The following is a 27327-nucleotide window of genomic DNA, read 5'->3' as shown; positions in this document are numbered from 1 at the left end:
TTTGTCAAATGATTTTCTGCATATATTGAGAGAATCATAATTTTTCTTATTTCGATAAGGTAGCAAATTTGAACAGCAGATGAACCCTGAATTCCTGAAATAAATCTACCTGGGTCATAATACATTCATTTTACATATAATCACTGAAACTGGTTTCAATTTGGGATTTTATAAAAAATAACTATAAGACTGAGTTGGGAAATGTTCTTTCATTTTCTACCGGTATTTCTTTTCCTCTACGAGTTCCACAGAATTCACTGATGAAGGTGTCGGGGCCTGGAGCTTTTCATGGGAAGATTAAAACTATGAATCCAATTTCTTTAATAATCGTATGTCTAAGTATATATTTAGCATGTTGTATTCTTCCGGGAATGTTTATCATAACTTTCTAGTGTATTAGCATAAAGTTATATATATTTTTTATCTTTTAAAAGATTTTATTTGTTTGTTTTCAGAGAGAGAGGGAGAAAGAGAGAAAGGGAAACATCACTGAGAGAGAGACTTGGATCGGTCGCCTCTCATTTGCACCCCCAACCAGGGATGAGCCCGCAGCCAGGTGCGTGCCCGGACAGAATTCAACCCAAGCCCCTTGGTTTTGTGAGTGACGCCCAGCCACCTGAGCCACTCGGGCCAGGGCTATTTTATCATCTTTTTGACATCCGTAGGAACTGTAGGGATGCCTTCTGGTTCCTTTGGACCCTGGGTACTTGAACCGTCTCTCCTTTTCCCTGATAACCTTCCCAGGTTTGAGCTTTGCTGATCCTTTCTCACTTTTGTTTTCTACTTAATCAGTGTTGGCTCTTATAATGATTACTTCTCTCCTTCTACTTTCCTGGGGCTTAATTCTTCACTCTTTTCCTAATTTTTTAGTTGAATATTTAGATCACTGATGTTTAGCCTTATAGTGATTTTTTTTCACTGTGCAGTGTAGACTGTGAGTTCTGTCTCTTGCGACTGCAGTCCGTACGTTTTAATATGTGGTATTATTCCTTTCATTTAGTTCAAAATAGTTTCTGCTTTGTTTTTAATAAGTTTTCTTCTTCGACTGAAGTTATTAGAAGCATATTATTTATTTGCCAAACTTGGGAGGGATTTTCTATTTATCTCTTGCTGTTAATTCTTAGTTTCACTTTGCTATTTTCAGAGGACATACCCTGTATAATTGAATCCTTCAAACTGTGTTAAGACTGGTTTTTAAGGTAAAGCCAATTTTTGTCGACCTATAATCAATTAAGTCAAATTTGCTAATTATATCAGTAAAATCTTCTGTATCCTTAATGATGGCTTTATCTTCTTGTTCTATTAGTTTTTGAGAGGAGTTAAAGTCTCCTACTATAAATGTGGATTTTTTACTTCCCCTTGTAATTCTGCCCACTTTTGCCCTATCCATTCTGAGACCGTGGTATCAATGACTCTGTAAAAATTTAGCATTTTTTATCTTCCTGATGGAATGTCCTTGTTTTATGAGGAAATGTTTCTTTGCATCTGGAACCCTTCTTGACGTGAAGCCTGCCCTGCCAACTCAGCCCACTCAGCCAGAACTAGCTTCCCTGCACCCTGTTGAGCAGGGCGGGTCACGGGAGATGTTCCGAGCCACACGCCGAAGGCAGGAGCAGACTACTGGTCCTAGTCCCTTCCCATTCAGAAGGTCGCAGCAGGACACTGGGAGCTGCTGCTGCAGCCGACGTACCTTGTCATTCGCGTGCTGGCTCGCCTTGTAGGGGCCAAATTTCCTTCTTCGGCCTCTCCAGTGCCTGGGACAGGCACACTTATAGCTCCCTGTCCAAGGAGGCCAGGTTCTTCCGCCAGACATCCCACCGTCAGAACTGGAGTCTTGCCCTGGCTGGGGGGCTCAGGTTAGAGCATCATTCCATTGACCGAAGGGTCGCAGGGATGTCAGGGCACATACCCAGGCTGGGGGTTGGATCCCCAGTAGAGGTACATACGAGAGGGCAACCAATCATTGTTTTTCTCTCATATTAGTGTTTCTCTCTCTTCCTCCCTCCCTCCCTCTCTCCCTTTCTCTCTCTCTCTCAAAGGAATGAGAAAATGTCCTCAGGGGAGGATAAAAACAATGCAGTCTCGCAGGCAGTGAGAGACTAACACACTTTCCTCCCTGTCCCCGCAGGTTCCTGTCTGGTCCTCCGCTCCATTCTATTGACATCAGGCTCCGGTGCCAGAAACCATGGAAACGAGCAGCGTGAGGACCTCCCGACACTTCACCTGTGCTCACCGTCTTCTCACCTTGTCACGTCTCAATTCTCTCTATGTTTCGATGTTTCCACATACTGAACTCCTGGTAATGTACCACTGTGTATTTCATAGAATCGGTATTCATCTAGAGTTACCCACCTCTTTAACTTTGGCTGTTGCTCCCCAGTCCTTCCTGGGTCTCTGTGAGTCCCTCCAGAGTAACTGCCCTTCTACTTAAAGGATTCCCTTTAGAATTTCCCTGCATGCGAACCTGCTTGTGTGACATCATCTCAGGCTTTTATTTGTCTTTAAGTGTCTTCATTCTGCTTTCATTCTTGAAGCATAGTTTCTCTGGGTGTAGAGTAGAATCCAACACAATGCCTATGGACATTCTCGCTGCCCTTTTTACAAGAGAACGCTATCCTGACATCCACATGGAATTTCAAAAGCCCCAGAATAACCAAAACAATCTTGGAAAACAAGAACCAAGACAGGGGATGTTCACTTCTCGATTTCAAAGCCTGTTGCCGAGCTGCAGGAATCAAGACAGCGTGGTACTGGGGGAGGATGGACATACAGACCAATGGAATAGACTTGAGAGTCTAAAAGTGAAAATGCACACCTATGGCCGACTGATTTTCAGCAAGGGTGACAAGACTGTTCCACAGGGAGAGAATCGTATGTCCAACAAATGGCGAGTGCTGGGACCAGACCCTCACCTCATATCGTTTACAAAATTAGCTCAAAATTGATCAGAGACCTACTAACCCTACTGGCTCAGTTGGTTGGGCATCGTCCTGTAAAGCAGCAAAAGGCCATTGGTTCAATTCCTGGCCAAGGTACGTGCCTGGGTTGTGGGTTCCCAGGTTGGGTCACGTATGAGAAGCAAACCACCAATATGTCTCTCTCTGAAAATAAATAAATAAAATCTTAAAAAAACTTTTGTGTATCAGAAAACTTTATTAAAAAGTGAAAGGAGCCCTGGCTGGTGTAGCTCAGTGGATTGAGCGTGGGCCTGCGAACCAGAGGATCACGGTTCGATTCCCAGTCAGGGCACATGCCTGGGTTGTGGGTCAGTTCCCAGCAGGGGACGCACCAGAGGCAACCATACATTGATATTTCTCTCCCTCTCTCCTTCCCTTCCCCTCTAAAGATAGATAAATAAATTTTTTTTTAAAGTGAAAGGACAACCAATCGGGAGAAAAACTCACAAAGCCTGCCTCCAGGAAGGGCCCGTGCTCCGAAATCTAGCACAGTCCACAACAGCAAGACGAGGTCCATTTAAAAATGGGCGAAGGACTTGGATGGATATTCCCCCAAAGCAGATGTGCACAGGGTCAGTAGGCACGCAGAAACACGCTGTCATTCGTCATCAGGAAAGTGCAAATCGCTACAAAACAAGAACAACCTGATACTAACTGCCCATCTGCCAGGACGGCTCTAACTTTTTTAATGAAGAAAACAAGTGTTGGTAAGAACGTGGAGAAACCGGAAGTTCACGCATAGTCAGAGTGTAGAACGGCGCGGCCTTGATGGACCGGCGTCTGGCAGTTCCTCGGGAGCTAAATGGAGAGTCAGCGTGTGGTCCATCAAATTCGCACTTCGGCATCAAACCACAAGGACTGAAAACGTGTGTCCCCACAAAAACTAGCGCGATCCATTGCGGCCAAAAGTGGAATTAAAATAAACGTCCACAAACTGCTGGACACACAAAGTAAGTTCACCATTCAGCGGACTATCATTCATCTGTAAGGAGGATGGAGCTCCTGACCCACGCCGCAATGTGGGTGATTTTTGGAAATGCCACGCAAGAGAAAGAGACCAGTCACAAAAGGCCACACATGGTGGGATTCCATTGCTATGAAATGTCCAGAGTGGGCAAATCCACACAGACATGCCATAGACGAGGGGCTGCGGGGGATGGGGGGAAGGGTGGGTGGCGAGCAGTGCCGGTGAGCACGGGGTTTCTTTCCGGAGTGGTGAAGACATGTTAGAGCTCGTGGGGAGAGTTGTACCACCTTGCAAAAATGCTAAAACTGAATTGTCCACTTCAAGTGGGTGAATTTTATGGTATGTGAGTTGTATCTCAATTGACTATGTTAAAAAGACATCCTTACATTTCTTGGAAATTTTCGACATATTATGCCAATTTATTTTATTTAGGGTTTTTGCAAATTCATTTCTAAAACTGGCCTCTAATTTTCTTCTAAAATGTCATTTTTGCCCAATTTCAGCATTAAGCTTCAGCGTAAGAACAGGGTGGATACTTTCCCCTATCATTATTCTCTAGAACAGTTTCCGTGAAATGGCAGTCGCTGACCTTGAGCGTGCTGAAACTTGACCTTGGAGCCTGCGCCTTTGGTGGGGTGGAGGGCTGGGCTACGTCCTCTGTGACCCTCACTTCCATCTCTTTGATCACTACCAGCGGACTCCCATTTCTCCCTCTTCTTGAGTTTTTTATTAATTCATGTTCTTCCAAAAGATTGCCCATTTATGTAACATTTATTTATTTATTTTTAAATTCTAATTGTTGTTCCAGTACAGTTTTCTGCCTTTCACTCCCATCCCAGCCCACCCCCACAGCCCTCCCCACCTCCCTCCCATTCCCACCCCCCACCCCGTTTGTGTCCTTGTGTCCTTTATACTTGTTCCTGCAAACCCTTCCCCTCTTCCCCGGAAATTCCCTCCCCTCTCCCCTCTGGTCACTGTCAGCCTGTCTGTTTATGTAACATTTAAATTTCCTAGCAAATGTCTATTCATAATATGATCTGATTTTTTTGTATTTTGTATGCAATTATGGGCCTTTGAGTCTTTAAAGTTTTATTTATTTTTAGAGAGAGGGGAAGGGAGGGAAAGAGAGAGAGAGAGAAACATTGATGTGAGAGAGGAACATCAGACGGTTGCCTCTCACACGTGCTCGGACCCCGGACTGACCCGCAACCTGGGCACATACCCTGACCAGGAATTGAACTGGTGACCCCTCACTTTGCAGAACCTCACCCAACCCACTGAGCCACACCTAGTCAGGACAAGCCTTTTGATTCTTTTTTAAAAATATATTTTATTGATTATGCCATTACAGTTCTATTTCCCCCCTTCATTCCCCTCCACCCTGCACACCCCTCCCCCACCATTCCCCCCTTTAGTTTATGACCACGTGTCTCAAGTTCTTTTTTTTTTAAATTTTTTTATTGATTATGCTGTTACAGTTGTTCTATTCCCCCTTTATTCCCCTCCACCCTACCCCTCATCCCCACCATTACCCCCCCTTTAGTTTATGACCATGTGTCTCAAGTCCTTTAGATTCTATATTTCCCATGCTATTCTTGCCCCCCCCATCTATTTTCTATCTACTGTCTATGCTACTTATTTTCTGTACCTTCTCCCCCCTTCTCCTCCTCCCACTCCCCTATTGCTAACCCTCCTTGAGATCTTCATTTCTATGTTTCCACTCCTGATCTAGCTGTCCTTTTAGTTTGCTTTCGTTTTAGGTGTGGTTGTTAATAACTGGGAGTTTGCTGTCCTTTCACTGTTCATGTTTCTTTAACTTCTTTTTCTTAGATAAGTCCCTTTAACATTTCATATAATAAGGGCTTGGTGATGATGAACTCCTTGAATTTGATCTTATCTGAGAAGCACTTTATCTGTCCATCTATTCTAAATGAAAACTTTGCTGGATAGAGCAATCTTGGTTGTAGGTCTTTGGATTTCATGACTTGGAATACCTCTTTCCAGCCCCTTCTTGCCTGGAAGGTCTCTTTTGAGAAATCAGCTGACAGTCTGATGGGAACTCCTTTGTAGGTGACTGTCCCCTTATCTCTTGCTGCTTCTAGGATTCTCTCCTTCATTTTCATCTTGGCTAATGTAATTACGATGTGCCTTGGTGTGTTCCTTCTTGGGTCCAACTTCTTTGGTACTCTCTGAGCTTCCTGGATTTCCTGGAAGTCTATTTCCTTTGCCAGATTGGGGAACTTCTCCTTTATTATTTGTTCAAATAAGTTTTCCACTGGTGGCTGTCCCCCTTCTGGTACCCCTATAATTCGGATGTTGGAGCATTTAAAGATGTCCTGGAGGTTCCTAAGCCTCTCCTCATTTCTTTGAATTCTTGCTTCTTGACTCTTTTCTGTTTGGCCATTATTTGTTTCTTCTGGTCCACTCCATTGATTTGAGTCCCAGTTTCCTTTTCATTGCTATTGGTGTCCTGTGCAATTCCATTCATTTCAATTAGTTTCGCCTTCATATATTTGTCTAATTTGTCGGTATAATCAACCAGTTCTGTGAGGATCCTGATCACCAGTGTTTTAAACTGTGCGTCTGTGAGTTTTGCTATTTCTTCATCGCTTAGATTTATTGGCTCTGGGGCTCTGAGATCCTCCTGCGCCATTCTTGGTCTGTTTGGGCCCTTTAAGTGTGAGAAGCGGCGCCTTGGATTCCCAGGTCGCTGGGTTGTGACGCTGTATGTGGGGGCGTGGCCAGAGCGGGGAAATGGCGACCCCCTCTGTTGTTTCTCACAGCTGGGTGCGGAGGAGCAGTGCCTTAGGTGGTTCACCTGGGCCGGGCCACTCAGAGTCGCTGGGTTATGACGCGGTCAGGCTGAAGAATTTGTTGTTAACGGACTTCCGAAAAGTTCAATTTTCCGTGTTCTGGCTGTGTTTTCTGTTGCTAATATTTAGTTTTCTCTAATCTTGGTTGTGTGAGAAGGCACGGCACATCCACCTATGCCTCCATCTTGGCGGAAGTCTTCAGGTTCTTTAGATTCTATATTTCCCATACTATTCTTGCCCTCCACCCTGTCTATTTTCTACCTACCGTCTATGCTACTTATTCTCTGTACCTTCTCCCTCCTTGTCCTTCTCCCACTCCCCTGTTGCTAACCCTCCATGTGATCTCCATTTCTATGGTTCTGCTTCTGATCTAGCTGTCCTCTTAGTTTGCTTTTGTTTTAGGTGTGGTTATTAATAACTGGGAGTTTGCTGTCCTTTCACTGTTCATGTTTTCTATCTTCTTTTTCTTAGATAAGTCCCTTTAACATTTCATATAATAAGGGCTTAATGATGATGAACTCCTTGAATTTGACCTTACCTGGGAAACACTTTATCTGCCCTTCCATTCTAAATGAAAGCTTTGCTGGACAGAGCAATCTTGGATGTAGGTCTTTGGATTTCATGACCTGGAATACTTCTTTCCAGCCCCTTCTTGCCTGTAAGGTCTCTTTTGAGAAATCCACTGACAGTCTGATGGGAACTCCTTTGTAGGTGACTGTCCCCTTATCTCTTGCTGCTTCTAGGATTCTCTCCTTCATTTTCATCTTGGCTAATGTAATGATGATGTGCCTTGGTGTGTTCCTTCTTGGGTCCAACTTCCTTGGGACTCTCTGAGCTTCCTGGATTTTCTGGAAGTCTATTTCCTTTGCCATATTGGAGAAGTTCTCCTTTATTATTTGTTCAAATAAGTTTTCCACTCGTAGCTGTTCCTTTTCCCCTTATGGTACCCCTATAATTCAGATGTTGGAGCGTTTAAAGATGTCCTGGAGGTTCCTAAGCCTCTCCTCATTTTTTTGAATTCTTGTTTCTTCATTCTTTTCTGTTCGGTCATTTTTTCTTCCTTCTAGTCCACTCGTTTGATTTGAGTCCCAGTTTCCTCTTCATCACTATTGGTTTCCTGTGCATTTCCCTTCATTTCAATTAGTTTAGCCTTCATATGTTCCTCTAAGTTGTGACTAAAATCAACCAGTTCTGTGAGCATCCTGATCACCATTGTTTTGAACTGTGCCTCTGATAGGTTGGCAATTTCTTGTTTGCTTAGATTTATCAGCTCTGGGGCTTTGAGTTCTTCTTGAGCCATAATATTTTGGTCTGTTTGCACCTGTTACTTACGTATTCACCAGGGCGGGGCCGCCCAGGTTGCTGGTTTGTGATGTTGTATGTGGGGGTGGGGTCAGAGAAGGGCAATGGTGGCCCCCTCTTCTCCTTCCTGCTGCGGTGGCCTGCGCGGTCTGTCTCACTGTTTGCTTCTTTGCTGGTTTATCTGCATGCAACTGTGTGACCGCGGTCAGCCTGCCGCCTTGCGCCCTCACTGGGTCCACCCATTGCTTCTCCACACCTGGGATCCGCCAACTGCCGCCCGCACACCCAGGTTGGTCCAGTGGATCTTTCCTGCCTGACCCCGCTCCGCTGCTGGCTTCACCCCCTTACTGGTCTGGCTGAAAGGTTCATTGTTGTCGGACTTCCTTATAATTCAGTCTTCTGTGGTTTGGCTGCATTTTTGTTACTAAAACTTTGTTGTTTTTAAACTTGTTGTGTGAGAAGGCGCAATGTTTCCACCTACGTCTCCATTTTGGCGGAAGTCCTCGATTCATAATACTGTTATTGGTACCTCTTTTTTCTTCATTAACTCTTATAAGTCACGTGTTTCCCTCTATTAGACTTTCAGTGATTCTTTCCTTCTGACACATGCAATTAAGACAATAGACTTACCTGCTAGTGTTGCCTGAACTGCAGAAAGCTTTGAGATGTAGCGTTTTCATAGTTTATTCTACATATTTAGTAATTTCTAGGTTTTTTTTCTCCCTGTATATTGTCTGGATTGTGAAAGTTTTCCCTTTTTTAAGCCTATCTTAAAGATCACTTCTGCCCTGTCTGGTGTGGCTCAGTTGATTGGGTGTTGTCCCACAAAGTAAAATGTCCCATTTGAAGCCCTGGTCAGGGCGCACACTAGAGGCCACTGATGGATGTCTCTCTCCCACATCTTCTCCCTCCCTTCCCTTCCCTCTAAAAATAAATAAACAAAATCTTTAAAAAAAAAAAAACAACCTTCTCAATCACTTACCCTATTGTCAGAGAATATGGTCTATATTATATAAATTGCATGCATTTCACAGAGATTTCTTTTTTAAAAAGATTTTATTTATTTATTTTTAGAGAGAGGGAAGGGGAAGGAGAATGAGAGGGAGAGAAAGATCAATGTGTGGTTGCCTCTCGGGCGCCCCCAACTGGGGGACCTGGCCTGCAACCCAGGCATGTGCCCTGACTGGGAATTGAACCCGCAACTGTTTGGTCCACTGAGCTACACCAGCCAGGACTATAGAGATCTCTTTATAGTCCAATAGTTGGTCAACTTTTACTAATGTCCTAAATATACTTGAAAACGGTGTATAGTATCCAGTAATCAAGATTTAATATATGTGTTATATGTATATATAATGCATTATATATATTAGATTTATGTTATTCAAAGTTTCACCATTAATTATTCAGTCCATTTGATATATTGACATTTATTTTAAAACTTAATTTTTTTCTGTTTAAGGTAGAGTAGGGGGACTTTTTTTCTTCAGATAATGTAAAATTTAGTTGCTTTGGTGTTGTGGATTTTTTATGATAGGTCATGGGCTAAAATATTCCCACGTGAGACCCTGCCTTCACTCTGTCTCTGCTGCTCAGGAACCCGTGGGTCACACCTGTGTACTTCAATCAGACAACGCGGGGCTCCGCTCCTCGCAGCTCTGCCTGCGTCTGGAGGGCGCTGCGCACGGACAGGGCGCCCCCTGGGCCACAGGCCTGAGGCGTGTTCTGCAGGACGCCGCGTCGCCACGAACCCCGTGCCAAGAGGTTCGTCTTTCCGCCATCTGTGCCTGCGGTCGGGGCCCTCGGGAGGGAGGTTCTGCACTCGAGGAAGGAGTTGGCAGCGCCTGATGACACCCCCTCCCAGAAAGGTAAGAAGTGACGTCGCGCTGGCGGGTGCCCCCTGCGCAGGCCCGCGGGGCGCCGGCTCCTGCGCTCCCAGGGCAGCGCCCACTCGGCCATGTGGGGCCTCCCCCCGCTCCCCCTTTCTGGCCCCTCACCGCACACCTGTGGTGGTTTGCACCTTGACTGTTGCAGACTAGACCTCCTTCCCGCACACGTGGAACGTTTCTAGAAGGCTGACCAAATACAGGCTGTCGTGCCTCGCATGGCGTAATTACACAGACCACGAGTAATTAACTTAGACGGTGGTTTTCAGAAAGCGGAGCTCAGGGAACCCCGCGGGGCTAACGTGGGGGAGGCGCACTCCCCTCTTCCCTCCGGGTTCGAGAGCCACTCTCTGAAATAAACAGACAGCGGGCATATCAGCGGGAGAAAGGGCGCGCACACCTTCACCACGGACGATATCGTGTGCGCAGGGCACCAGTGGACACCGGCCGCCCCCAGAGGAGGGGAGGCTCGACAGCTGACAGCCCACCTTAGCCGGGCAGGGGGGGCAAGCGGTTTCCAGGGAGACGGTCGGGCCCTTAGGAGAGGAGAGAAGAGGGAATGATAGTCAGTGGCAGCGTCGGTCTGGGTGTGGGTCGGCTTCTGGCCTCCTCTCCAGTGACGAGAGTCCACCTGCCCCGGGTCATGAAGCTCCTGGGAGGGACGGGTGGCCCCTGAGTCGCTCTCAGAGGACCTGTGTCCGTGCAGGTGAGGGGGTTCGGAGAAAGCCTCCCGCCACACTGGCTGTTTTTCAGACGACATGTCCCTGCGGTGCACTTGGGGGCGGCATGTCCTGAGCGCCTCCCCTGCCAGCATCCAGCTGTCTGACTGTCACCAGGTTTGGAGGCTCTGTTACTCTGTCCCCCGAGGTGTCCTCTCCCGAGAGCACATGTCCCCGGGTGTCCCCTGCCGTCCTGGCCTGTGCCCGGGACATCGTCGTCACAGCGACCCACGCAGGGTTGGCAAACTTGCCTCTAAGTCTGGCTAATGTCGGAGGTGCCGCTTTATTTGGAATTTTTATGAACTTGTTTTGTTCATAGCCTCCAACTGGCCCTCTATTCCATCCACCTCCACAGGGCAGGGGAAATGAAGCCTTTTATGATGTTTCCTTCATTTTAAACTGGAAAGTTGGCAGCGACGGGGCTTCAAAGTGAGTCGGAAAGTCTGTGTCGGGCTGGCAACGTGACCCTCCTGAGGATGAAGGACGTTTACAAGTTTGTTTATAGAAAAGGACAGACAGAGCTGGGCTGTGTTTACTTGGCCGGTGTTGGAATTCCGACGAGACTGACAGATGAAATCTCATTCCGGCGGTTCCCACCGAGGAATGGCGCCTCCGGTGGAAGGTGTGAAGTTCAATGACAGGAGTCAGCCTTTGGGGGAGCGAGGAGGGAGGTGGAGGTGGATTTGAATTGCATCAGGATTTGGTTACTTTACTTCCAGAGCGGACATTGCCCAGCACTGACCCTTTCCAGAAAGATCTGGCGTTAGACTGTCGCAGTGTTCATAGGAAGTGGGGAGAGCTGGCCACATGGGGAAAATGGAATCGAGGTCACAGAACAGGGAGAGGAAGCAAAGACGCCACGATGCTGGTCGAGCGTGGCAAGGGTGGCCGGAAGCCCTGTCCTCCCCCGGAACCAGTCACCTGCAGCAAGGACACGGGGACAAAAAGCAAGGCAGTTAAGCTGCCTCAGAGCCACGGACTCCCTTTCAAGGTGCCAGGCACCAGTCTGAGCCTCAGGACACAGAGCCACTGACCCAGGAAGACAGGCAGGGGACAGGGGACAGATGGCCTGGAAACGTTGTTAGGGACCACAGGGGATCGCAGGCTCTCTCACTGTGCGCAGGAGTCTACACTGTGTCAAATGGCGAGGGTGTCCACAATGCCACCTTCGGAACAGGGGAGCCAGAGGGCTCAGTGGGTGGACCGCAGATCTCACCGGCAGTCCCCAGGCTGCCAGAGGAGCCGGTCGCCTGGGAGGGCCCTCGGGACAGGCCTCGGTGGGTTCCCCGACCAGCACATCTGCAGAAAGCCCAGCACACTCAGGGACCGAGGCTGTGGACCGTGGGGGAGGGAGAACCAGTCCCCTCATCGTCTCAGGACGAGAAGTGTTTTCTCAGTTTTTCACCCAATACCCTGAATGCTATCTGTTGTCCAAGAGAGAATTCTTCTCTAAAGGACAGTGTCTGCAGGCTAATGACACCTCCAGAATTCGTGGAGGCGACGATTCCAGCCACTTCCATAACGAAGACTCCCCTGGGCCCCCCCACCCCGAGAGCTGACCTCCCCTCCATGTGCTCGGCGTGTGCACCAGCGTCCCCCACCCGCAGAGGCCGCCTCTCCCCAGGCCCCGGAGTCGTTTTCCGTCTGGAAAGGAGCCGCGACAGCGTCACGAACTTCTCCCGGGGTCCTTCTCGGAGGAAGCAGACTTCCAGGAGGCAGTGGGGGCCTGGGGCTGTTCCCGCACCAAGTGCACTCCGTCGACATCCCGCAGCCGGTGGGAGGCACAGCTGGAGGTCATGGCCGCCCCATCCAAACCCTGGGCCCTCGGGTGAGGAGTCAAGTCCCCTTTGAGGAGGCAGCTGCTGCCGTCCAGGCGTCTGCTGCACAGGTGAGTCTAACCTGCTGAGCCTTGCAGGAAAACAAGTTAAATGGGGTAAAAAAAAATCTCTTGGAGAAAGAGAACATCGTGGGCCGCATGGGGCCATCAGCAGAACCCCACTGAGCAGGAGCGCCTGTTTCCATCAGAGAGTGGATTAGGGAGCTCTGGAGGGAGCGTCCAAGAAGCAGAATCACAGTCCCGATCCAAGGTCTGTAAACAATGAGGTGTCTGTCGGTTGGCAACTGAAATGTTGGGGCCCCATGAAGGGGGAAGTGAGGGGGGTGGGATGCACTTGAAGAGGCTGCCCATTGAAGGAGAAAACAAAGCCGTTTAATTAATAGTGAGCAAGGGGCTCACCGACAGAGACAAGTCCCTGTGGGAGGGCAGAGTGGAGATTTGTGTGTGTGGGGGGGGCCCAACGCCCCTCGTCGGCCCAGTGGAAGTGAACACAAAGCCCTTTGCATCTGAAGTCTGGCTGTGGACACAGGCTGCAGCGAGGGGTCCGAGGGACCTGCAAGTTCTGTTCTGGTCAAGTTCAAAAGGCATCGGACTGATGCGGGGAAAACCAGATGTCGGGGGACAGTGCTTAAATTGTGCAGAAATTCGAGTGAGAGCCCAGAGTCACCAGAAAGCCTTCAGTGCCACTGCCGTATAAATCAGAGAGCGAGTCCCTTCCTGGACGACGAGAACTGTTTCAGAGGGTCCTTCCGAGCCCATTGTCACTTCAAAGACCCTTCTTTAGTCCCGAGACGTGGGGCCCTGCGTTTCAAAACATCCCAGCGACCTGTGAGAGCAGTAATCGGGGAGAGAGAGTTCGCCGCTTGGCCTTGCCGCTTAGAACATGGGGTGCTTGTGCTGAATATTTAATTTTTAAAGACTGTGGGCGTGGCTGCTCTCGAACCCATTTTTTATTACAGAAGTAACACCTGATCGTTGTCCAGTGTTAGCCACCCTCACAAGAGCACTGAACTGGCTGAAGTTGAAGGTCGCTGTCCCCTGTCCCCCCCCCAGACACCGTGGCCCAGGGGAGACACTCTCATAGTGGTGGTCTGTCCTTCCAGGCTCCTCCTCTGCATATACACACTGTGGAAACCTGGGCCTTTCCCCCAGCAAGCTTCTGGGTCTAAAATCAAGGCCAATGTCTAAATGTTCTTTTCTCTCGAGCGCTACCTCATAACCACGCGCCACTTGAAACTGCGATCTAACCCAGAACTCTTCCTCTCAGGGACAGCGGCCCTGCCGAGGGCCGGAGTCCGAGCCACATTTTCACGTTTTCAACCCGTAGCTGCACTGAGAGAACCAAGCCCCTGCTGGGCTGAGATCTCAGGGCCCATCAGCTGCTGAAAGGGGCCGCTGAGGCCTGGCCCCAGGGGCGGCCTGTGGGCCTGGAGGGGCTTGTTCAGACCGGCTCAAGTGTTGGATGATTTCTGAGGGAAACCTGAAGGGAAACAGTCCACCAATTTCGTCTGAAGCTAGGAAGACAGAGGGCGCCCCCGGTGAAAAGTCCTGGGAACCGAGGGTGTCCCATTTCCGAGCCCATCCGAATCTCGCAGGAGCTCGGCTCCCCGAGGGGTGGCCACAGTGCCATCCGCCCAGAAGCACCGGGATGTTCGGTCACCTTGCCACCCAGACATCATCAGAATCTCTGGTGGGAATAGCGACAAGTATTTCTAGAAGCTCCCCAGTTGGACCTTAATCCCACCAAAGTGGGAGAACCATCGTCTACAAGAACAGAACAGAAAGCAGAGCCCAGTCTTTGTTCCCTGGGACTTATTTCAGCCACCCTGTGGCAAAGGAGCCATTTAGGCCAAAAAAAATGGGAAGGGGGGTCCCCTCACAGCAGTGAGAGTGAGGGCAAGGGCGAGGTCGCCCGGCGGAGGAGGTGTGGGTTTCTGAAGCCAGAAAAAGCAGCTTTGGATGCTTTTTCTGCCCCTATCAGTTAACAAGTGGGGAGTATTGACTGAGCACCAATTATGTGCTAAGCATCGTGGGGATCGACAGACTTGCTTGGGGACTAAAGACCAATATAAATGAAGCATCGTCAAGGAGAGTAAGCCATTGGTACAAGTAGCTGGGAGGAGATGCTAGAGGGAAGGCCAGGCCTGGAGAGTTGGTAGGACTGGGACACCTCCCTGGGGAGCAGGCAGCCCCGTGGCAAGCAGAACACGTTGGAGGACCAGCCTGGGTCCGGGGTTAGGGGAGCAGGTTGTGCAGGTCGGGGAGAGAAGTAAGTCTGAGTGGACAGAAGGAAGTGGGGGGCGGGGACCCAGGAAAACGAGGCAGGCCATTTAGGCTTCACGATGGGAAATGGCCCCTGGACCTCTTCAAGCAGACGTCTGAGGAAGCACTAGCCCACCTGTGCGGCAGAGAAGGGGCCACCTTCTGAACCGAGGGGCGCCGCTGTACAGGCAAGTAGTGCTCATACCCCAAATCTCTGTGGGCTCCTTGGTGCCGCCCAAGTTTTCCTTGGTAATTAATCAAGCGAGGAGGAGAGCCGGGGGAGGGAATGGAGGGTTTTGGTTTTGGACTGGGTACGTCCGAGATGCCTGTTACGTACCTACGTGGAGAAGTGCAGTGGGCGGTGAGTCCGATAGGAAAGCCCAGAGGACCGAGGGGGCCCAGCGAGGGGGTGCGGGGGTGGGGGGCCCGTGTCGATCGCTGCCTCTGGGACCCTCCCAGGCCTGCTCCGCTCCGCTGGGACCTGCGGCTCGGCTGCTGTCTCATTCATTTTCCATCTCCGAAGACCCAAACCCAAACCTCGAAACGTGGCCGAGCCTCAGGTCCTTGTCTCCAGCTCTCAGCCATGTTTCTTCACGTGCTGTGTTGCCGAAGCATCTAACTCATGAGAATGAAAATACAATGTGTCAGAATCTGTGGGGCGCACCGAGAGCCGTGATTTTTAACCCTTTTCATCTCGTGACACATGTACACTAATTACTAAAATTCTACGGCACACGGAAAATATATTTTTGGCCAACCTGACCAAAATAATTATGTGTCATTTCGATTCATTCACCCCAGACGGCTATTATTGTGTTGGCTGTTTTCATTTTTCTATTCGACAATCTAAGGGAAAGGAGGTCAGCGCCCCTAAGGAGTCAGGTGTCGCCTGTTTTAAAAATGCTTGTGGCACACTGGCTGAAAATTCTTGATCGAGGGGCATCTTTAGAGAGGAACATACAACTTCTAATGCTCATATTAGGAAAGAGAGGTGAGCAAAACGTCAACAACCCAAGAGTTCGTCTGGAGAAGTTAGCAAACCAAGAGCAAACTGAACTCAGAGAAAGTTCAAGGGAAGAAGCAGTTGAGAGAAAAGCAGAAATTGATGGAAAAGAAAGGGAGAGACCGTCCTTACTCCCTGACAACACATGTTTCTCCAGGAAAGCTAAGAGGGTCTAAACGAGCGTTAGTGGGCGAGCTCAGCAGGATGCAGGAGGGAAAGGGAAAGTGGGTACCGCCCTCGCTCGGACCTCGGCCCCGGGTCCCCTTCCTCTTGGCCGCAGCAGTTGGGTCGGTCCAGTGCGGGCTCTGGCCCCACAGGGTCTCCGCGAGGGCCTGGGTTTCAACGTCAGGGCTCACCTTCCTGCAGAGCCGTGTGCTTCGGCAATCGTGTCTGCGTGTGAGCGTGCACAAGTGCGTGCGTGCGTGTGTGTATGTGCTCATCAATGTGCATACACGCGAGTGTAGAGCACATGTGAGCCCTCACCCCGCCACTGCGGGAGACAGGAGCCTGGGGGCCGCGCGGCCCTGGGTTCGAGTCCCTGCCCCCTTCCGCACTGTGGCTGTGGCGCCCCCCTCAGGCTTGTGGGTCATGGTGGGGATAACACTCCACTCACACACTTCGAATGATTAAGGTACATAAAAACCTTAACTCAGGGCCAGGCCCAAGATCTGATGCTAAAACTAACGTTACTGACCAAAAAATTGTGGGGTTGTGAGCTTCGCAGAAAAGAGAAAGTGTATTCACAAAGTAAAAATAAAAATTCCGCCCTAGAGCCACGAGTCCTCGCCAGGCCAGAAGGGGCTTCAGAAGCAGCCTCTCCTCTTCCTCTGGCGCCAGGGAGCTCGCGGGTCCTCCCCAGCCGCCCGCCCTGCGCGCCGCTGCTCCGTCCAGGGAAGGTGAGGCTCTTCCACCACCTCGTGGACGCCCCGAGAAGGCAGGTGAGTCGCGCCGGCCCTCGCCCGGGAGGCCAGCGCCCACCCTTCCGCTGGGCGCTCCCCTCCCCGCAGGTTGGCTCAGCGCGTCCGCTCCGGGGTCCGCAGTGCCCGGCCGGCCTCCGCTGTGCCTGTCGCCGGCCTGTGCTTTCTCATCAGCCGTCCCCACTGCGGGCTCAGAGGGCGTGGGGCGCCGGACGCCCCAACTAGGTCAAACCGGGTGTACAGCTGAGTCCAGTCGGATTATTGGAACAGCCCTTTGGGTCTGACCTGGTCTCTTTAGGACAATAACGACCTTCCTGGTCTCCACTCTCCTCATCCTCTATGGCTGGGGCTCCTGGCACCTCCTGGTACTGTGTGCCCCGCAGGGGCCCCTGATATCCCATTAGGGGGTCCTGCCCGGCCCTGTGGGCCCTGCTGGGGTCCCTCGCTAGTCTCCACCTGCCTCCTGGCCTGTCTGTCCTTTCACACCCTGGTGAAGGGTAGTGCCCCTTTGGTCATCTCTCCAAGGGGCCACTGGGACATTTCAGCTCTGACCCACCTCAGTCTCTGACTCTGCCTCCACTTCCCTCTGTCCCCCCAAGCCAGGCTGCAGCCCCTACATTGGTTTTGGGCAGCTCGTCCCAAAACAAGCTCCTTTCTGGACTGAGGGAGCCCAGAGCCTCGGCCCTCAGGGGTCCTCCCAGCGCCACCTTCCGCTGGGCGCCCCTCCCCTTCCCGCCTCTGCCTGTCTCCCTCGGCTGCCTTTTGTCCCCTCCTGACCCCCCCACCCCGCAGGTCTCCTTCCTCCCCTGCCTCAGTCATGAGGAAAGCTCGTCCACAGGGGGAACGTGTTGGGGGCTGGCCCGAGAGTTCAGATAGGAGGGCTCTAATTCTGGAAGTTCTCACGTTGGAAAGTTTAAAAAAGTCAAAGGAACCATTTTGAAGTCCTTTCTCAGCGATGCCTCAATTTCAAGCTTTCTCACTTCCTGCAAAATCCCATTTTGAATACTAGCTTTTGCTTTCATAGCTTTTCAAATCCCCTATCTCCTCTTCCCTGCCCCCCAAGCAGATGAAAACTAAAGAGGCGGATGACCAGCCCACGTCCTCCCTGTCCCTGGGTGTGTGTGTGAGTGGACCGTGGGCCCCCCGAAAGCCTGGCTGGCACTGAGCCAGGACAGGAGGTCTCTTTACCAGCAGGGACACCCTATGGGTGTCACATTGGCCAAAAGTAAGCACCTACTGTGTTAAGCATCTTAGATGTTGAAGTTTATCAGCCAAATAGCAGGTCGTTTGTATGTAAATACAAAGCAGAAAACATTGATATTTTTCAAATGTCTGTATTACTCTTGTTTAGAGAAAGAATAAGGTAGAAACAGTTCTCAGGTGACACACCCTCTGGGACCGGGCCAGTAACTGTCCCGATCCTCAAGGCGTCATCTGGGGACTTCCGCCACACCTGTCCTGCTGATGACGTCCCTGTGCAGCCTGGCTTCAGCCAGCTCCCCTTGCAGGCGGTTTGAGAAGCACGGCCTCCGATCTCCAGACCCAGGCCTGTAATGGCCGGGATGGCTCACAGGCCCGTGATACGGGTCCTGTCCCGGAGCCGCCCGTGACTCCCACCCCAACACCCAACCTGTGCTCCTCCTGATTCATCCAGGTGCTCAAGCCCGGAACTTCTTGGCAGCTCCCCCCCCCACACTCACCCCCCCCTCACCTTCCATCTACCACCAACTCCTGCTGGTTTCACCTTCCAAATCCCTGCACATCACCCCCATCCTCTCCCATGCGGCCGTTCCCTAAGCTCCTACCTGGCACACCCACCTGATCCTCTCGTCCCTCCAATCCGTTTTCTACCCTGAGCGCCGATGGGACTTGACACAACATGAGTATGATTACTGTCACTCGCTCTCCAACTTCTAAGGCTCGTCTTGTTCTTACAAAGTGACAGCAGCTCCCCGGGCTGTAGGCTGGGCCCAGTCTGCCCCCCTAGCTCACCCCCCCTCCCTGGGGCTTTGCATTCCAGCCCCACTGGCTGCCTTCAGCTCTGGGCTCGCCATTCCCGCCCCCCTCCCCTGTGGCAACACTGCTGACCCCTCCACCTGGAACGCGCCACCCCCCCTCCTCAGCTTGGGTGCACTTCCCAACTCTCGCTTGTCCTCAAGGGTCGAGGGTCAACCCGCCTTGGAAGCGTCCATCAGCCCCACACTTCTCAGTAGCGCACTCTGTGCTTTCCCTGCAGGGCAGCTGGGCAGTTAGGGTGGCCTCGCTCAGCCCGCCTCCCCTCCACCCCAGGGCCTTTGCACTTGTCCTCCCTCTGCCGGGAGGGGTGACCTTCCCCAGACATCAGCACGGCTTAGCCCCTTCCCTCCAGCAAGTCTGTCTTTAGAGGCACCTTTTAGGTGAGGGCTCATCAGCCCTATTTTTAAAAATGGCCACAGCATCCCCCCTCCAGCTCCACACTCCTGAGCCCCTTCTCTGGGGAGTTGCTGTCTTCTGGCATCTTACTCATTCATCTTTTGTCTTTTTAATGTGTCTCTTCCTCTCTATAATGTCACGCCACAGGCAGGAACTTGTGTCTGTTTTGCTCATGGCCTCAACTGCCATGTCCCCAGCCCGAACAAACAAAAAGGAGACTTCTTAGGCCAGGGGCGGGAATGAACATAGTGTTAAAAATTCATCTGTAGGCCAACACAGTCGTAAAATTAATTGATTTTTTTTCAGAGAGGGGCTTGCCATGGTTGGTGTGAGTGCCTCCGGCCGGGGGGAGTCACAGCAGGCCTGTTTCTGGGGGCTCCCTCCGTCAGGATGGGGGGCCAGGGGGTGGCGAGGCCAGCGCGAGGTTCAGCCTCTCCGCGGCGCCGGCGGTGCCGCTTTAAGGATGCTCTGCGGGTACCAGCCGGGCAGGAGGATGCAGCCGTGACGTCAGGGCCCCGCCCCGCGGGTGATGCTGCAGCTGCGGCGGGCTGGGGGCTGCCGGCTGGGCCGAGCCGCGCACGGGGCAGGCAGGAGCCCGACCTCGGGGAGGGATGCCTCCTGGCTCGCACCGCAGGTACCCCGGTTCCTCCCGCGCGCTCCGCACAGCTTCCGGCCTGGTGTAGGGAGGGAGGCGGCGTAGGCCCGGGGTGGTCCGGGCGCCGAGAGAGGGGCTGGAGGGCAGCACGGGACCTTTGTTCCTCCCGAATGTCTCCTTCATTAAGTAGTGGATGGGGACCCCCGTCGGGGCCCCCCTGGCCCCGGAGCAGCTGGGTGGCATGTCCTCCCTCCTTCCTTGCTAAGAAGGAGCACGAACGCCGGACTCTGCCCCCGGCTCCTGCTTATTGGTGCCGGAGGCCTGTTCCGAGTCACCTGGGCAGGTGTCGTCAGCTTCCGGCTCACTTCTCGCTGGAGGCCCGAGCCCCCGGGTAGTCGGAGAGGTTTATGCCTTTTTCGGCATCTGGGGATTAAGGTGATCGCCAGTGCCCAGTCGCTCTGCCGTTTTGCCGAATGGCAACGAGCTGAATTTGGAAGAAGAGGCTCCTAGCAATCGAGTACACTCTGTCCGCGACGACAGATGACTCGGATCGTCTCGGGGTTACCTGCAGGTGGGCGCTTGGCCGCTTCACAGGGAAGCGGCGTCAGGTGCGGATGGAGCCCAGGTTCCACGCGCGCCTGCCCAGGGCTCCCAGGGTCAGGCAGCGGCCAGTGGTCAGCGACCAGGCTGTTACCTTCCTGCCCTCCAGCCCGCAGAGCCCTTGCTGCTCTGGGGAGTTTCCTTGAAGTATTAACTTTGAGAATTGGGAGGAACAGTGGGCAAGAGATTCGGCTCCAAGGGACCCCGTGGTGGGAAGACCGATTTCGTGTAGAAGAGAAAGAAAGGAGGAAATGAGCTTGGCCCATAGCAGGAAACTTTGAAGCAGTTAAATTACACAGACATTGTTTATTAGTATTAATCATTGGCTGCTGAGTCTGCCCACGACGTATCTGGGGGACCGGTTACTTGAAACAGCTGCCAAATTCTAGAAGCACAGTGGGCGGGGCATGTAATCGTGGGGGTCCAGCGTCCCCCTAAATTTTTGTTTTTGGACCGAGTGAAATGGTCATCTAATATGATCAGGTGAATGTTGACATCAGTGCGTTACAATTCTATTTCCTCATTTTTAATTTCGCTCTCATTTTTTATGGCACTCAAAAATTAATTTTAAATATTTCTCCTAGAATAACTTCATGGACAGCTTTTAACAAAACGTATTTTTCAAATAAAGCGTGGTGATGCGGACCCCACATTTGAAGGTGAACCCTTAATGAGGACTTTTCCGAGCTCAGGTGTAATCCAGGTGGAGGCCGCGCCCTGGCCCGCACCCGCTGCAGACTGGCAGGGCGGAGAGCGGGGCGCACTAGGCTGCCTGCGTAGCTCCTTTGAAGTCGAGTCCGAAAGCCCCCCCCCCTTTTCAAAAACACGTTTCCAGCACAGGCTGCTTAAAGCTGAAGTTCTTCCCAAGTGGGCTCTTGGTTCTTCATCCCAAAACAAAAGGGACAGTTTCCACTGCACAGGCATTTGGTTCACTTTATGGGGGTGAAATAATAGGAGAGGGGCCCCTGAGGTGTGTGGGGGGCAGTGAGCGCGGGGGCGGAGTCCAGCCAGGCTCCCCCCCCCCCCCGTGCTAAAGGTCTCTCTGACTTTCAGGGACAGAGCCTGTGCAGCGTCCCCGCAGGCAGGCACGGTGTTCCCGTGATCCCACGAACTGCACTCTGGGAGGTTAGCAGCGCTGGGGTTTTGGCGGCAAACCAGCCAATGGGTGGGTTTTTCTATCAGGTGCAAGGGCCTGAGCTAGACCAGGGGGAACATAAGGCAGTTAGCGTTAAAATTTTGTCAATCTTGATTTAATCTTCCTGTGTGAATTATATTTCTAATAAGTATTAATTACTTGTCTACATAGTTATTAGGTACATCTGTCCTTGTTTTGGGGAAGAGTGGGGGGTTTTCTAAGGTCACGAGATAAGCCACTTATAGGAGGGAGAGCAGACTGAGTCTCGGGCTGTCAGTCCCTGTCACCCTGGGGTGACATCCATCCCCCAGCACGTCCTCAAGGCCTTCTGTGACCAGCTAATCCCTTCCTGGTGCCTTCCTCTCTCACTGTGCCCAAATGTTGTACTTGACCTTCTTTACATGGGCGGCTCCCACTGCTTAGAGTGCCTTCCCTCCCCTCTTCTTTCATCTGCAAATTCAGTGTCTGTAGTCAGCACTCAACTAAATGGGAGAATGGTGGGTAGGTGGGTGGAAGGGTGGATGGGTAGATAAGGGAGTGGGAGGCTGGATGAACCGATGTATAAGTAGATGGATGGACAGATGGAGGGATGGATGCATGGGTTCCTGGAAGGACAAATGGCTGGCTGGATAGATGGGTGGGTGGATGGGTGCATAGAAGGACACATGGATAGCTGGATGGGTAGACAGACAGATGGATATTTGGAAAGGTGGATGGTAGACCAGAAGATGGGTAGGTGAATATGTGGATGGAAGGAAGGGTGAGTGGGTGGAGGTCTTGAGTTCGGGGTCTAGTCTCTGGAAGGACTCCAGAGGGGTTTCGGCAACGGCTTCTCCGTGACTGGACCGCCCCTCTTCTCTTGTCACCTGCCCTCTGGTCTCAGCAGCTTTCCTCCTCCTGGGCTTCTTAAAGTCGACCTGGGCCCCCACACAGGCCAGCACACTCCCTTGATAACGCCTGCCATCCAGATTCACCTCCCGGCAGTGGCGGGGCAGCGGGACGCCCAGGTCTCTGCGCTGACTGCAGACCCCAGGGGCAGGGACGGGGCGGAGGGGCAGATCTCTCTCGCCTCCCTGGTTGTCCCTGCCCAGTGTGCTGACGTGCAAGGTTCAGGGTTTCAAAAATGGACTTGCCCGAAGATGCACTTATTCAATGGGCCCTGGAAGTGGGTCGCAGGTTGTGAAGTAGTGTAGTGTCTGAAGGGATCTCAGCTGCTCCCCCACTTCAGAGCTGTTTTTGCCTGACACCCGCCCCCATGGCACCTGTTTGGGGAACAGTCGCCTTGAGTTTGAGCATGGGGACCTGAGGGGCTGGCGGCCTCCCTCTGAGCCCGAGCCACTATCTGGCTCAATCTCTGGGCCACTCTGATTGGGGGCCGAGGCCGGGTAACGCCACCCACAAGCAGTGGGCTCTGCTTCGAGGGGCACAGCATGGCTCCAGGGCTCCCCAGCACGACTGAACTTCCCCCCCCAACGGAAAAGGCGGGGGGGGGGCGGTGCCAGTCCGGAGGAGGGAGGGAGGCCACCTAGAAAAGGTAACTGGGCGTGGAGGCGGGGTGGGGGTATAATTGCTGCCTCCCACTGGTTTCTCCTGCAGGAACGCCCACCGGCCCCCCCCACGATGATTCCGCCCGAGAGCTGCCCCCCCGCTGGAGAGGCCCTCTTCCCCCGCCTGGCTCCTCGGGACTTGTGGAGGTCTCCGATCTCAGGCTACGGGGGGTCTGTGACCCGGCACATCAGCCACCGGGCCAACAACTTCAAACGCCACCCCAAGAGGAGGAAGAGCATCGGCCCCTCCCCACCCCCACCCCCCAACACCCCATGTCCAATCGAGCTGGTGGACTTCGGGGACCTGCACCCGCAGAGGTCCCTCCGGGAGCTGCTCTTCAACGGCTGCATTCTCTTTGGCATCGAGTTCAGCTACGCCATGGAGACGGCGTACGTGACCCCGGTGCTCCTGCAGATGGGCCTCCCGGCCCAGCTCTACAGCCTGGTGTGGTTCATCAGCCCGGTCCTTGGTGAGCCCCGCTCGGCCCGGGGGTGGGGGTGGGGTGAGGGGAGGCCTCCGGACACCGCTGGGAGCCCCCCCGCAACCGCAGGTGTGAAGCAGCGTGCGGGTCCCCAGGGGACAAGGGAGAAGCCAGAGTATGGCTGGTCACCCCCCATATTTTAAGTGGCTGTCTAAACCAGATTCTAGAACAGGGGGTTAGCAGCCCCCCAAGACTGCCTCCATCCTGTGTGCTAACCCTGGAAGGTCCATGAGGTAAAGCCCGGTGCTGGGTCTGGGAGGTCCTGAGTTTTCTTGGATCCCAAGGTCACGGCCGCTGAGTGCCATAAAGGGGCCTACGTAGAGAATGTAGGGAGAAGCTGAATGACTCCAGGGGTCTGTCTTGTTTTCTAGCGTAGGGTTTTATTGCTGACTCTGTCACATCACCTTACATTTTTGATGCCCTGGGGACATTTAGGTGCAGGTATTTCTGGCATGCATTTGTCCCCCTGTGCCGTGGGGACCCCAGCAGTGACCACCAGCCCCCTCTGTTTCAGGATTCCTACTGCAGCCACTCTTGGGTGCTTGGAGTGACCGATGTACTTCAAGGTTTGGACGAAGACGCCCTTTCATTCTTGTCCTGGCTATAGGTCTGTTGTTTGGAATTGACATACAGTGGGGGAAAGGAAAAGGCCCACTGCTTCCTCTCAGGAAAATCTCAGAGAGTGTTGACCAAAGCAGTCATCCAGATAACTCCAGTGGCGTGGTGGCAGGGAGAGCCCCTCCCCCGGCCCGAGTCGCCTGTGAGACTCTATCTGTGGCTTTGGTTATCTTTAAAAAGTGAGTTAGTTACCTTCACGTCCTTCCTGCTCTGCCTGACCACGTGAGAGCCCCGATCTGAGTCAAAGGAAGTGTTTGGAGGGTCTGCAGCTGACTCTTCCAATGGGCTCCGGCTGCAGATTGATTCTAAAGGAATTCTCGGGGCCCTAGGGATTCTCATTGTACATCGGGGGCTGCGGGTCCACATTCCCCGGGGTGACTGTGTTTCTCTGTCCTCAGGGGCATTGCTGGGCCTCTCACTCCTGCTCAACGGCAGGGACCTCGGCTCGGTGCTGGCTGACACCGCCACCGACCACAAGTGGGGCATCGTGCTCACCGTGTGCGGGGTGGTGCTCATGGACTTCAGTGCCGACTCGGCCGACAACCCCAGCCACGCCTACATGATGGACGTGTGCGGCCCCGTGGACCAGGACCGGGGCCTGAACATCCATGCGCTCCTGGCAGGTGAGTCCCCTCCCGGGCTGCGTGTTGTCCCGTGTGCCCCCGACGGTCCCTTCCCCAGGTTCTGATCCACAACGTTAGCCGATACAATTCGAATACGTGGATGAACACTGAAGTGATTGAATACGTACATCTCAGACAATGGGTACCAACCATAACCCATATGGATGTAGATATATAGTGGTGTCCGTAGTTTTGTCTTTGTAGTTATTATGACCTACAAAGTCTCCATGGCCCTTGAATAAGCCAATCCTGGACCATTGTCCATAGGACAAATACAGGGTTAGGTTCCTGCAGACCTGGGGTCACAGTTTCATCAACCGATCGATACAGAACCTTGTTTTACGTGTTTCTGCTGAAAGACGCTTTATTTCATATGCATGAAATCCGTGGGTTGTGAGCATCGAACCTGAGCCGACAGCACGGGTCGCATCTCGCGCTGTATTTTCTCTGTAAGCTCATCACGACTGCTCGCACTTAGGGAGACTGGATGCAGTCCGTACATTGGTGCTGTACTTGGGCTGTTTAAAACAGCGGTGTCTCCCACAAAAAAAGCACAGAAATGCAAAAAGGGAGACTTTGAAAAGTATTTTCAGTCAGAGAGTAGACACAGAAACACAGAACATCATCTTCCAAACCTCAGCGGGGACCGTGGGGGCAGGGGGACTGAAACACCTCTGCCACTCTGCACGGGCACACAGGTGACTGGGGACTGAATGGACTGGAGTCAGTTTATCGACTGGGTTACAAATCAGCTTCAGTGCAATGGTAAATTTGCAAATACAGAATCTGAGAATAATGAGAATCAACTGTGCGTGTGTATACACGTGTGCCACACGCCTGTGTTGTCCTTAACGGCAAACGTGAGAAACGTCCCTGTCAGAGTCAGGACCCATGAGCACAGGTGTGGAGGGTCAGGGTTACCCCCGCTCGCCGCTCTTGCTGCGCACAGGGAAACCGCAAGGGAATCGACTGCAAAAAACTGGGAGAATTCAGTATGATACACACATCACGTATGAAGACGATATAAAAACTTCTGGCCAAGGTGGAGGCGTAAGTAGACACATGTGCCTCCTCACTCAACCAAAAGAAGGACAGCAACAAATTTAAAAATAAAAAATAACCAGAACTGCCAGGACATCGAATTGTATGGAAGTCTAACAACCAAGAGGTTAAAGAAGAAACATTCATCCAGACTGGTAGGAGGGGACATGCGACAAGGCAGCAGATGGAGAACTGGGTGGTCCCACACTTGCATGCAGATAAACCAGGAGGAACAACTGGGGAACGAGACAGACCATGCAACCCAGGGTTCCCGTGCGGAGAAATAAAGCCTCAAAACCTCTGACTGAAAAAACCTGTGGGTGTTGTGGTGGTGGGAGAAACTCCCAGCCTCACAGGAGAGTTCACTGGACAGGCCCACAGGGTCCTAGAACATACACAAACCCACCCACCCAGGAGTCAGCACCAGAAAGGCCCAGTTTGTTTGTGGGTGGTGAAGGAAGTAACTGAAAGCCTGCTGAGAGCCCAGCAAGCTCATTATTCGCTCTCGGACCCCTCCCCTGCGTACAGCTACACAACACAGCCACATGGGTTGCCCCACACTGGCGAATACCTAAGGCTCCACCCCTTCCTATGTAATAGGTACACTGAGACAAAAAAAAAAAAAAAAGGCCCAAACGAAAGAATGGATCAAAGCTCAAGAAAAAATACAACCAAATGATGAGGAAATAGCCAACCTATCAGATGCACAGTTCAAAGCCCTGGTGATCAGGGTGCTTACAGAATTGGTTGAATATGGTCACAAAGTAGAGGAAAGAGTGAAAGCTATGAAAAGTGAATTAAAGGAAAATGTACAGGAAACCTACAGTGATGGGAAGGAAACCAGGACTCAAATCAATGGTTTGGACCAGAAGAAAGAAATATTCAACAGGAACAGAATGAAGAAATGAGAGTTCAAAAATATGAAGAGAGGTTTAGGAACCTCCTGGAGAACTTTAAACATTCCAACATCCGAATCATAGGGGTCTCAGAAATAAAAGAGGAATAGGAAGAAATGGAAAACTTACCTGAAAACATAATGAAGGAGAACTTCTCCAATCTGGCAAATAGACTTCCAGGAAGTCCAGGAAGCTCAGAGAGTCCCAAAGAAGTTGGACCCAAGGAGGAACACACCAAGGCACATCATCATTACATTACCCAAGATTAAAGAGAAGGAAAGAACCTTAAAAGCAGCAAGAGAAAAGGAGATAGTTACATACAGAAGAGTTTCCACAAGACTATGAGTTGATTTCTCAAAAGAGACCTTACAGGCAAGAAGGGGCTGGAAAGAAGTATTCCAGGTCATGAAAGGCAAGGATCTACATCCAAGATTGCTCTATCCAGCAAAGCTTTCATTTAGAATGGAAGGGCAGATAAAGTGCTTCTCAGATAAGGTCAAGTTCAAGGAGTTCATCATCACCAAGCCCTTATTATATGAAATGTTAAAGGGACTTATCTAAGAAAAAGAGTATGATCAAAACTATGAACAGTAAAATGTCAACAAACTCACAACTATCAACAACTGAACCTAAAAAGAGAAAAACAAACTAAGCAAACAACTAGCACATGAACAGAATCACAGAAATGAAGATCACAGGGAGGGTTATCAGCAGG

At 51.7% G+C, this 27327-nt stretch overlaps 1 protein-coding gene and 1 long non-coding RNA gene across 7 annotated transcripts in view; both read left to right on the top strand.

The window, feature by feature from the left end:
- The first annotated feature begins 478 nt into the window (after positions 1-478).
- Positions 479-11314, top strand: LOC119055946 (uncharacterized). Its single transcript, XR_005083790.2, has 4 exons — positions 479-556; positions 2129-2299; positions 9636-9907; positions 11000-11314. It is a non-coding gene; the product is annotated as an uncharacterized LOC119055946 (long non-coding RNA).
- A 5210-nt stretch (positions 11315-16524) lies between these two features.
- The window catches only part of SLC45A1 (solute carrier family 45 member 1), a 25139-nt gene continuing 14336 nt past the window's right edge, over positions 16525-27327 (top strand). Inside the window, exons 1-4 of one of the 6 annotated variants that reach the window (XM_037154273.2) lie at positions 16525-16684; positions 23002-23422; positions 23949-24041; positions 24451-24675. In XM_037154273.2, the coding sequence (XP_037010168.2) occupies positions 23026-23422; positions 23949-24041; positions 24451-24675 (715 nt within the window). In that variant the 5' untranslated portion in view covers positions 16525-16684; positions 23002-23025. Of the gene's footprint in view, positions 16685-19626; positions 19710-20049; positions 20279-21411; positions 21436-23001; positions 23423-23948; positions 24042-24450; positions 24676-27327 lie in introns of those variants that run through there. The other 5 variants (XM_053660338.1, XM_037154272.2, XM_053660339.1 and 2 more) reach the window with 5 other exon arrangements.

The sequence above is a fragment of the Artibeus jamaicensis genome, unplaced genomic scaffold, assembly GCF_021234435.1.
Source record: "Artibeus jamaicensis isolate MK-2021 breed Jamaican fruit bat unplaced genomic scaffold, CSHL_Jam_final scaffold_847, whole genome shotgun sequence".
NCBI lineage: Eukaryota > Metazoa > Chordata > Mammalia > Chiroptera > Phyllostomidae > Artibeus > Artibeus jamaicensis.
This window is presented reverse-complemented; position numbering and strand designations above follow the sequence as displayed.